This window comes from Triticum urartu, chromosome 1A (genome assembly GCF_056163025.1).
Source record: "Triticum urartu cultivar PI428250 chromosome 1A, HENAU_Tu73, whole genome shotgun sequence".
In the NCBI taxonomy this organism is placed as follows: Eukaryota; Viridiplantae; Streptophyta; class Magnoliopsida; order Poales; family Poaceae; genus Triticum; species Triticum urartu.
Genome location: NC_141873.1, coordinates 493,781,590 through 493,793,874, shown reverse-complemented (window position 1 = coordinate 493,793,874; position 12,285 = coordinate 493,781,590). Strand labels below are relative to the sequence as shown.

Here is a 12,285-nt window from a genome sequence, read left to right as displayed (position 1 = left end):
TCAATCCTCTCAGGCGATAACTTATCTTGTTCTGCACATGGACACTTAGTAGCTGAGATCAAGTCGATGTTGGTTGATAGGGAGTTTACGCCTCAGAAGTTTAGTAGAACTCAAAATAGGGTAGCAGATTGTATAGCAAATTATAGTCGTATCAAGTTGTGTGTTGCGGTATGGATGAGTACATGTCCCCCATGTTGTGAGAATATAGTGTCTCTCGATTGTGACCCTATGAACTTGGGATAAAACTCCCATCAGTTTCGCAAAAAGAAAAAAATTGATCTGAACCTCGATGTGCTACAAAACTTTAAGTTACACTCCATGTAGTGAGGAGTATCAGATACTAGTATCATGCATGTGATACTATTGTATGATACCACCTCTGCAGTGCATAGTGTCATGCTAGTTTAGTATTAGATGACATCATTTATTGGTTTGCACGCCACATAGTACCACAACATTTATTAGGATACAGTATCATGATAGTATGGTATTAGCATTTTATTTTTGCTTAATTAATACTACTAGCGAATGAGCATATGATAAGGAGAAGATTAATGTTACATGCAGTTTTTATATAAATGCCCAAGATATTATTTATCTACCTCCTTATCAAATACTTGTCCATACCTGGAAGGCGGGGGGTTGTGACATTAATGGTATCCTTAGAAAAGAAAAACCAACTGTCAATTAAGTCCATGTGCTCCACCATCCATCCTGTAAACTTCACAGCTTTTAAAGTATAGAGTGTGCATGCATGAGTGTTTTATGTGTTTGATGTTTGTGTGTCAGTAGCTATCATGTGACATATGAACATTAAACTGGGGTTAGGTGATTCCATGCACTAGTTTTTTCATTGCACTTAGATATGTAATAAGTACTTTGAATTCAAAGAAATATGTCCAAATAAATTACTTATGCATGGTACCATTGTAAAATGAGACCATGTGCAAAGACACATAGTTCCACTCCACGGAAAACTATTACTTGCTCATAGCTTTTCTTTTGATTGTTAAAGTAATCAATGCCCATGGTCCTTCCTTTATATTTGTCTTCTTTTCTCTACGGAAAGAAGGAAGGATCATGGGCAAGAAAATGGTAGACATGACAATAAGAGCCACCGCGAACCAACCTGTGGTTGGATGGTTAGAGGGACTCTGGTATTCCCAACCCACCAGAGTTCAAGTCATGGTGCTTGCATTTATTCCTGAATTTACTTCAGAATTTTCGGTGATACGCATTCAGTGGGAGGAGACGTTCCCGTCGACGAACGTTGTTCTTCATAAGCATAAGGAGCATTGGAGTAGTTAGGTAGCTTTTTTTGTCTTTCTATTGTTCTTGCCAATATGTCATACTAGTTATGTCCCCTATTAGTGTTCATATAACGCCATTGGCATTGATTAATTTTCCTTTCTTTGTACATTATTAAACTCTATCTTTAAATAACACAATATCCATCCAACATTTTTTATATATAATCACTCCTTATTTTCTTCCTCAATTGACCATCTCGCCATTTATGCGTTCATTAAAAGTTTCATTTATCATATTCCCTTTCCTGTCACTAGCCATCACCCCTAGGTTAATTTTTGTTAAACACATCTATATACCAATATAAAAAGATTCAAAGGGGCTAGATACAATTAATCTCGGCCATCGAAGCATGTCAATCCAATGATCTAGATTACCCCAATGGTGAGCACTCAACATTTTTATGCTAATCACATAATTATTAACATGTGCTTGATATCTTACCTAATATCAACATGCAATTAATTTCATCCCTAATATTAACGGAAATTTCACATACGCATTTACTAATTAAATATATAGAGCTCAAAGTTTATGTTGGTTTGAGGATATGAGATCCTTTTTCGTGGTCACCTATAGGACGAAAAGGAGTTTAGTTTGTTGAATCAATTCAAAATTAGATGCTTTACATGTACACAGTGTTGCATGTGCACATAGTTTGGAACCATCTCCATTAAAAAAAATACATTGATGTTTTAGATATAGATGCAGTTCTCATGATGCAACTTGGGTCGCTGTTTTCATACATAATATAAAACTTTATGTCATCGTTCACTGAAGTTAGAGTAGCCCCAAGAAATTGTGCTATGCAAGCCGCCGCCGCTGAATCCCCGTTGTCAAAAGTTTCCAACTTTTGTCATCCTCGGTGTCGCTATTAAGGTGCTTTGTAAGCCATAGCCATGAATAATCCCCATTTGTGGAAAAATTCCAACTTATGTCATCCTCGGTATCGCTATTAAGGTGCTTTGTAAGTTGTAGCCGCGAATAATCCCTATTTGTAAAAAGTTTACAACTTATGTCATCCTCGGTATCGCTATTAAGGTGGACTTAGCATAGATGAGTCGAAAGGTCGACAAACTCCAACGTATGGGCCACGTTTATCTCATTACTCATTTTTGATCTACATGATCCAACCCTCTTTGATCCCAGCCCTCTCACGAAGGGCTTGCTTCGCACTCTAATTCTTTCTTTTGGAAAGCCCATAGACGAGAGGTGTGATGTGATGTCTTGCGGTTTTCTACTTTGCAACCATGCCGAGCCCTAAAAGGGCGGCCTTTCTCCATCCTTTGTACTTGGTCTCACTTAATCCTTGGTCAGTATTTCGCGCTTCTTGGCTCCTTGCTCATGGCACACACGGTGGCAACTGTGTCGTGCAGGTATCCGAACCCTGTTCACTAAACAAACTGACGGAACGGGCCAGGCCGGCAGGGTATACGGCGCACGCAGGACGCAGCCAAGCGCAAACCGGTGGCCATGTCCACCTCAATTCCAAGTGTACACGTGCACCCACCACCTGATTAACCACTCCTAGTCGATAATCCAAGACGACTTTCCCGACAATCACACGAGCAGTTGCGCACAGCCAAAATTGACCACGCAACACGTACCAAATCCATCTTCGCTGCATTTGCGTCTTCTGCCAGATTACCAATTGTTGCTTGACCTTCCGTCCGCTTCCATCATTAGATAATACGAGTACTAACGATACGAATAACATAATAGCTATATCCCATGACCCCTTCGCCAGTCGCCAGCCGCTGCACCGGCGGTGGCATTATAGGAGTACCTTCTTCCAGCGTGTTGGGAGCTGGCCGCCCGTAGCAGGGAAACCGCGAGGCAGCAAGTTGGCAATGGCCGCGCCTGCCTGGCTCGCTGCCGTGGTGTGCACTCACCGTTTTGTTCCCGTTTCCCCGCGGATGGCACCGACACGCACGGCAAGTTTGATCTCCTGGTTTCAGAGTGTCCCGACTGCCGGCCAATCAGTCGACAGGAGATTACTTTACTCCTGGGCTCGTGGCAGCGGAAGCGGATCCTCTAACATCCTCAAGAGGTGTCAAAAAGCTACAGTGAAATGTATGTAATACGAAAAGGGATGTCAGAGTTACTGTAGCAACTACAGTGCGGATTTATTGTAGCATGTACAAAAATAAATAATTTTATTAATTTTGTTTGTATGTAATTTTTGTAAATGTATACAGTAAATTTGTAATTTATAAATTAATTATAATTATTTTAGGCTTAACCATATGAATGTGATGAAGGGATGTGACGGTTAGTATAACTTACGTGACATCTTTTGAGGATGTTAGAGGATCCGATTCCCCCGGCAGCCTGCTAAAAATGTACTGCATTTTTCGAAGTCGATAGCCTTCTACTTCTATGGCGTGCTTTGCTTTGCGTCGAGTCCGAGGCTCCGAGCCTTCTACGGTGTGCATATTGTGAGCCAGAGAAACTGATCTGGGGACACATTTTCGTCGGGGACAATACTTCTTTTAAATGATGAAGGGTCCGGCATATCAGCTAATTTAATCACGTCCCAAAAAGTGAGCACTACCTTTGCAGGAGACACTAGTGCACAACAACATTGGCCTCTGTGTCCCCCAAAGGAGCGGTGGATTTTGCAGGGCGCACTAGTGGCGCTACATATACGCCGGCTATCCAGCGTCGGGTCTATATTTTGTTGCTGTGTTGTGCATCCTCCACTCAGTACCGAAATACCGCAACACAACACTTGAAGCTTTCATTTCAGCTAATAATCCTTTCTTCTTTTTTTCGTTTCTTTGAAAAGGAGGTGTTGAAACCTCCGGCCTCTGCGTTTGTGCTAAGTGGATGTAGCTTGATGTCTGCTGCCCACGGTTCAATTTGCGTGCAATAGGGCACTACGGTGGTGATAAAACCAAGTGGTGAGAGAGCAAAAGCTTGAGTTGGCGATGACATGGCCTACCCCGCCGGCGCTGATGGAGACGGGGATGATACCAAGCCGGAGCCGACCACTCGCTGCTACAGTGTGAGTATCACTGCAGAAGAAACTCAGGAGTGTAGGGTACGTGTGCGGCGGAGCTTGCGGACGCGGACAAAAGGGGCCTGGGGGAGGGGGGGGAGCAATTATCGAGGAAGAAACTGTGGAGGGAGGGATGGCTACAAATCGATGAATGTAACAACTTAGGCAGGACGGGGCAGTGCCACGAAAGCGTTGAGTGCGGGTGGTGAGAGATGATTGTTAGGGCTACTGCCGGTAGGCGGTCGACGAGCAGGAGAGATGACAAAATGGACGGCAGTGTGGCGTGGTGGTCTCGGCCAACAATCACTCGCTTCATGCGGTCTTGGCCCACACCAAGATCCCTTGAGTTTTTTTAGGCAAATGAACTCGAGTAGCTCACTGTTGTTGGCAGTTCGTCGGCCTCGGACGGGGAACGGCTTTGTATCGCTTGTTGCGAGACCAAAGGAGGTCTCGCCTGAAGGGCGCCCTCTCCTCGCTACTAGTGGGCCGACCCTAGTAGCTCCCTATGGGTTAGTTTGTTTTCTTTTTTATTTTGTTCATATTTTTGGAAAATATTCTAAATACATACATTCCAAAAATTTACCTAAATATTTGAAAATACAAATTGAAAAATGTTAAGACAGCATAAAATATTTATGAGCATAGTTTTTACAAAAAATTAATCACATTCAAAAAAATTGTGGTTAAAAACTGTTCACGCATTTCAGAAAAATATACATGATATTTTTAAAGAACGTTTATTCAATGTAAAAAAATGTTTGCATGATTCAAAAAAAATGTTTTCAACCATTTTAAAAATGTACGTTACGTTTAAGAAATTATTCATGGGTTTTAAAAAATTTATCATGACATCTAATTTTTGAATATACAATGTAAAATTATTCGCATAGTTTTAGAAAAATGTTTCATATCATTGAAAACTATGATTCAATGTGTGTTTGAAATTTTTTTAACATGTATTTTGAACAGATGTGCAAAACATATATCAAGAAAATATTAATCTTTTGTTTGAAAATGTTCAATGTGTGCAAAAATGTTTCAGATGTGCACAAAAATGTTCAGTGTATACTGTAAAAAGTATGCTTGTATTGATGAAAGAAAAGAAAAACCAAAAAAACAGAAGAGAAGCCAATGAAAAACCCATAAAACACATAAACGAAAGAAAAATAAACCATATAACAGGTTAGAAAAACCAGTACGAACCTGTCCATAGAACCGCTATGGTATCTACAGTGTTGGCCGGCCCATTTACTCGAGTACGAGAGACGAGACTGAAGGATCTCTCACAGTAGGCGAGAAATAGCTCTGGCGCTCGGCCGTGTCTACATGTTTGATATTTCGTGTCATTTAGGCCTCCACGAGATGCAGTCAAACGGCTTGTCTACTTTTGGAGAGCAACTAGATGAGGAGCGCTCCTTCGGGAGCCTCCCCAACAATCACACGGGTGCGTTGAGAGTGCGCTCTCAGCTGCCGCCATGTGACGCGCTCTGAGTGCTCCTTTCGAATTTTGTTTTTTATTTATTTTTTCACTTCAGCTTTTTAGATGCATTTTGTGTTTTTTTACTTTTCGGTTTTCAATCTGTTTTTCTTAGCTTTTCGACACAAAAAAAATTTACACGAAAAAGGCAGTTTTTCATGAGAAGCATGATTTTCCTTCAGTGAGAGGCATGGCCGTGCCTTTCGAAAACGAAAAAAAAATGCATTTCCACTTTTTTTCTTTCACGAGAGCCAGGGTTTCGCTTCTGCGAGAGGGAGGCACGGCCGTGCCTCTCGGAAACAAAAGAAAAGTGTTTCTTTTTTTTTCACGAGAGGCACGGTTTTGCTTCCGCGAGATGCGCGGCCGTGCCTCTTGAAAACATAAAAAAACATGTTTTCTTTTTTTTCTTCCACGAAAGGCACGGTCGTACCTCTCGAAAACAAAAAAACTTTGTTTTCTCTTTTTTCTTTCCATGAGAGGCATGGATTTTCTTGTGCCTCTCAAAACGGCTTCCAAAAAAGAAAGAGAACATGCTCCCGGTTTGATTTTTTTGATCGGTTTTTCTGTCCATTTTTTTTGGAAAAATAGTTCGTCAAAATCTATCAACATGAGATCTAGTATTGAAGATGTCACGCAAGAAATCCAATGGTGAAAACGTTTTAAGATTTGGATGCACGGTTTAAGATAAAACATTTGATAAATGAATCTATGAAAAAAGGAAAAACTCTTAGCGCGTCACTTGCGCATCCTGGGGAGGGGGAAGTGATCTTTGAAAGGAGTACTCCTTAATTAGTTTTTTAACAATACCTGTAACTTTATTCATATTAATAACAATTACATGTACATTAATTTGGACCTAAGATCCAAGAAAATGCAACTTAACTCCTATGACTAAGAATTACAATGAAATCTCTTGAAAACACCTTCTTCACAATGCCAATCTTTGCTTGAAGAAATACTACGAAGACTTCGATAAAGATGTTGCAATTGAACTGGAGCAACGATGTTGTCACTCTTTCACCCACACAAACATTATCAATAATAGTTTTCGAAAGCGCCTTAAGTCGCCCATCCAAAAAGATGGGAAGCCTTGATCGATGAATATATTTGGTCCGGGGATGATCCCCTAGATGTGCAGGTCGTCGAATCGCTATATCTTCATCCATGGTGTCGATGAAAGATTTCACCTGCACAAAGAATCAGACTAACAAAAAAGCTTGACACAGCAATATAAACTTATCAGATCTGAATAATCGGTTTTGCAAGAATAGAAAACTCTCCAATCTCGTGACACCGTTAAAAGAATGAGAGAAAATTTGTTCTCACAAAACTATGATGATCAATAGACGATGACGAAGAATATAGAAGTCTTAAATATCCAAGGTCCCCCACCTCTCAGCGTCAAGATGGCAACTAGAGACGAGGGGACCTAAATTTTTCAGATGGCGGCGGCCGAGTACTCTTTATAAAGTGATTTCGCTACTTTTGCTTGTCTCCGATGGATCAGTCCATATTGGAGCAGCAACATAACAGTAGGCATCGCGTTACTGGACAATGCGTTTAAGGCCCAGAGAATGTTTGGGCCCGTTAGTGCCTTGGTCCCACATGTCATCCGCTCTACTCGCTAAACCCCATTTCCCCTCCCCTCCCTCCCCTCCGCTTCCTCCCTTCCCTTCCAGGGGACTCTCCCCTTCTTCCTCCCCCAAATCCCGCCGACGCAGCCAATGCGGCCACGGAGAACCTAGCCGCGCGTCGCCATGCCGCCGCCCCACCCCTCCACCCTCTTCCTCCTCCCCCTCCTCCTCCTCGCCGTCCACCTCCCGCCCGCCGCCGCCGCCGCCTCCTCCTACCGCCACATCTCGTGGGCGAGCAACCTCACGCTCCTGGGCTCCGCCTCGGTCCTCCCGGGCGGGGTCGCCGTCGCGCTCACCACCAACTCCAGCGACGGCATCGGCGCCGGCCGCGCCCTCTTCTCGGAGCCCGTGCGCTTCCTCCTCCCCCCACCCGACCCGCGCGCCGCCCCGGCGCAGGCCTCCTTCTCCACCCGCTTCACCTTCCGCATCACCCCGTCGCCCTCCTACGGCGACGGGATCGCGTTCGTCCTCACCTCCTCGCGCGCCTTCCTCGGGGCCTCCAACGGGTTCCTCGGCCTCTTCCCCTCCGCCTCCGCCTCCGACGACGACGGCGAGCCCCACGACGTGTACACCGTCGCCGTCGAGCTCGACACGCACCGCGACGTGGCGCTGCGCGACCCCGATGGCAACCACGTCGCGCTCGACGCGGGCTCCATCTTCTCCGTCGCGTCCGCGAGCCCCGGCGTCGACCTCAAGGCCGGCGTGCCCATCACCGCCTGGATCGAGTACCGCGCGCCGCGCCGCCGCCTCCGCGCCTGGCTCTCCTACTCGTCGTCCCGCAAACCCGACAAGGCCGCGCTCTCCGTCGACGTCGACCTCTCCGGGCTCCTCCTCACGCACATGTACGCCGGCTTCTCGGCGTCCAATGGCGAAGGGGCCGCGCTGCACGTCGTCGAGAGCTGGACCTTTCGCACCTTCGGCTTCCCCAACACCTCGCACGCCTCGGCTTCCCCAATTCCTTCGCCACCGCCCAAGGACCAGGCGTCGTCGCTCAAGAGCCCACTGCCGCTTCCAGAAAATCACCACCACCACCATAACCTATTCTACACGGTGCTGGGTGGAGCTCTCGGTGGCGTGGTCTTGCTGGTTGTTGTGGTCATCAGCTCTATTCTATGGATTCGCCATCCAAAGCGCCGCACAAGTGAAAAACCTGCTGTGCTGTTCGACGACAAGAACTTCCGTGGGATGCTGTCCATGGAGGTGGTACGCGCAGCAACAAAGGACTTCGGCAGTGAAAATGTGATTGGCATTGGTGGCTCTGGCGCGATTGTGTTTCAGGGGGTTCTCCCTTCTGGGTCAAGGGTTGCTGTCAAACGGTTCCAAGCTATGTGGCCGTGCTCAAAGGCGTTTCTGAGTGAGCTTCGTGCCATGCTTGATTGCCCACACCACCCCAATCTTGTGCCACTCTTGGGATGGTGCTCCAGTGAGCATGACCTGGTTCTTGTTTACGAGTTCATGCCCAATGGTAATCTTGACAGTGCACTGCACACAAAGGGTGGAGCAATACTTCCTTGGGAGGCACGGTTTCGGGCGGTGCTTGGTGTTGCATCAGCACTTACATTTCTGCATGATGAATGTGAGCACCGCATTCTTCATCGTGATGTCAAGTCATCAAATGTGCTGCTTGATGCAGACTTCAATGCTCGGTTAGGAGATTTTGGTCTTGCTCGCGTGGTGAGCCATGGCGGGGTGCCTTTGGCAACACAGCCAGCGGGCACACTGGGATACCTCGCACCAGAGTATGTGCATTCAGGTGTGGCATCAGAGCGGTCGGATGTTTACAGCTTCGGGGTGCTTGCTTTGGAGGTGGCCACTGGCCGGAGGCCAACAGAGAAGGGAACCGCAGTTGTTGACTGGGTGTGGAGTCTCTGGGGTCGTCGGAGACTGGTTGATGCAGCAGACCAGCGGCTTCAGGGACAGTTTGTCGCTGAGGAGATGCGACGGGTGCTGCTTGTGGGCCTCTGCTGTGTGCATCCGGACTGTAGGAAGCGGCCTGGTATGCGAAGGGTGGTCAGGATGCTTGATGGTAGTGCACCCATGACACTGGTGCCAGATAAGAAGCCACCAGTTGTACTGAAGTCACCACTAAATCAAACATCGTCAGTGAACACCATGGATACTATGAATACTGCATTTTACAGCTGTCGGTAGACATATATACAAGGTAGGCTTGTAAGGAACTTTCTTATCCATATGTAGTGGTGTTCTATCTGCCGCTAGTTCTGATGTATATGTGATGGTATTGCTTTCTGAATTCTTAGCATTCTGATGTATAGGTTGAACATTAGATATGTCGTGAATGTTGCATACTGTTGTTTGGAAAGGTTACTACTGGCGCCCTATCAATGACACCGACATATTAGGAATTAGGAAAGGTATTGAAAGTGTTGTTTTCTGGTGCAAATTGTAGTGAGGTACTCGTATTTCATAATTAGCTTTGCTCAGATTCAGGTGTCATTTATGTGAAGATACTTATATATTGCCCTGGCAAATGCGAATTGTCATTGTCACATATTCATATGGTATTTGGACGTTGCTCCTATTGTAAGCAGTGTGTTGGAACAGTAGCTGATTTTGTTTTCGCAGGGCATGGTAGCTGCATTGTTGATATAGATATAACAGAATTGTCTTGCTGCGTTTATTTTACACTTATGGTATTCGCTGTACACTGTTTGTCTATTGATACATGAGAGACAAAATATACAATCTCTTTCCTATTCCTGTTTCCCTTTCCTTTGTATGATGATCCAAACATTTCTTATAATCTGGATTATACACAACGTGGCCTGCCGCGTGGCATAAGTCCATGATTACCCTAGACAGTTTTGGCCTGTACCTTAGATCTTGTACAAAAAATAGCATTTGGTGAGTGGAAGCACCCATTTTCTCTTGATTAATTATGGCATTGTGTGTGATAATTTAAAATTGCCCTGTTTATTAGAAAGTGTTCACCATCACTTCTGGGTTGTAACCTTAGCGGTGTTTCAATGCTTAAAGACTATTAGCTGCATAGTACTTTCCCTTGCCTGATTGTTGTTTTGAGCTTCCATGCATAGTTTAAAATTCTGTAATTTCCAGGTATTAATTAGCCCAGATTGTTCTTCTTCAGCATTTCACGATTTTTTGATTCTAGCTGGATCCATCAAGTCTTGTGAAAACAATCTGTGAACTGTGGGGTTGCTATCATTACCCAATGTTAGAATGCTGTGCTGCACATGGATGTCCATACTTCACTGTTCCTTTTTATTGTTGTTTTGACCTTTCTGTTGTGATAAATAAAGCTAGATTTAAGACTAATGTGGGCCTGTGGTTGCACCAGCATGGTGTTTTGATTCCCTGAACCATCTAATTATTTGTTGAAGCACATTCGCAGTTTGTGCAGGCAACTGTGAGCATAGTGCTCTGTACCGTCTAATTATTTGCTGAAACACATTGGCAGTTTGTGCAGGAAACTTTGAACATAGTGAGTATATCTATAAAACTGTGCGCTGACTGTTTATTTGATGTTGCGCTACAGTTTTTGGATAAGTTGATAGCTTCTGCAGCATGAGTGTATGCCCATATGATCTGATAAACTTGAAATTTATTCCACAGGGCAGGCACTCTGATAGGTAACCTGAAAAGCAGTATAGATGTGCAGCATTCCCTTTTGTATTATATTAATCCAAGAGATGCATTCCCCTTTGTTCCGGACAAGAATACTTCTGTTCTCTTTTCTTATTGTTTTGATATGTTTATATTTGCCCTGTTCCGAAGTTGGACGAGTCATGTGGGAATTCTATTGTTATCTTTGCTATGTTTTGAAGTTTGAGAAGGGATGTGATACTGCTACGTTCAGCACTCATGTATTCATGTTTTGGGACGATTGGCTGTTCTTTTGAAGTGTTGACTTATTTCTTGTTAACACGCTAAGCCTAGATCCCATTTTTTTTGACTTATCTTGTACTACCAGTATGCAGCAATTTCATATAGTTGGTTCTGTGATTTTCTTTTAACTGTGACTCGTTGAGGTTCGGTTAAAATCAACTGGCTTTGTGGTGACGAAAATGCACGACATGTCAATCAGTGTCACTGTTTTGGCTTTGCAGGTACCATGCTTAAACAAGAGCGTCACACGTGAGCCCATGTCGCCATTGCTACACCATGTGATGAGAGATCAAGACGATCCATTGCTGTCGCCTCAAAGCTTCAAAGGTGGGGCGTGACCTGTACAAGGTGAACCCAACAGTCCCTGGTGCTGCCGGACATTCTCTCCGTTTGGACTTAAGGAAGGCGACTCCCGCAGCGGCGGCCGCGGCGCCGTGTCTTTGGACCGCTGCCTGGTGGCCTGGAATGGCGGCGGTGCAATGGATTAAGCCCGCCATGGCAAATGCGAGCTTTAAATATGTACGAAATCTCCTCCTCTCAACTCATAAGTCATAATTGTTGGAAATATATCTTAGAGGCAATAATAAATTAATTATTATTATATTATATTTCATTGTTCATGATAATCGTTTATTATCCATGCTATAATTGTATTGATAGGAAACTCAGATACATGTGTGGATACATAGACAACACCATGTCCCTAGTAAGCCTCTAGTTGACTAGCTCGTTAATCAATAGATGGTTACGGTTTCCTGACCATGGACATTGGATGTCGTTGATAACGGGATCACATCATTAGGAGAATGATGTGATGGACAAGACCCAATCCTAAGCCTAGCACAAGATCGTGTAGTTCGTATGCTAAAGCTTTTCTAATGTTAAGTATCATTTTCTTAGACCATGAGATTGTGCAACTTCCGAATACCGTAGAAGTGCTTTGGGTGTGCCAAACGTCACAACGTAACTGGGTGGCTATAAAGGTGCACTACGGGTAT

At 44.5% G+C, this 12,285-nt stretch overlaps 1 protein-coding gene across 1 annotated transcript; it reads left to right on the top strand.

The window, feature by feature from the left end:
- Nucleotides 1-7,452: 7,452 nt before the first annotated feature.
- Nucleotides 7,453-11,856, top strand: LOC125521636 (L-type lectin-domain containing receptor kinase S.7). Its single transcript, XM_048686700.2, has 2 exons — nt 7,453-9,584; nt 11,509-11,856. Exon 1 carries the CDS (start codon nt 7,544-7,546, stop codon nt 9,569-9,571), a length of 2,028 nt encoding a protein of 675 aa, XP_048542657.2. The 5' UTR covers nt 7,453-7,543; the 3' UTR covers nt 9,572-9,584; nt 11,509-11,856.
- The last annotated feature ends 429 nt before the right edge of the window (nt 11,857-12,285 follow it).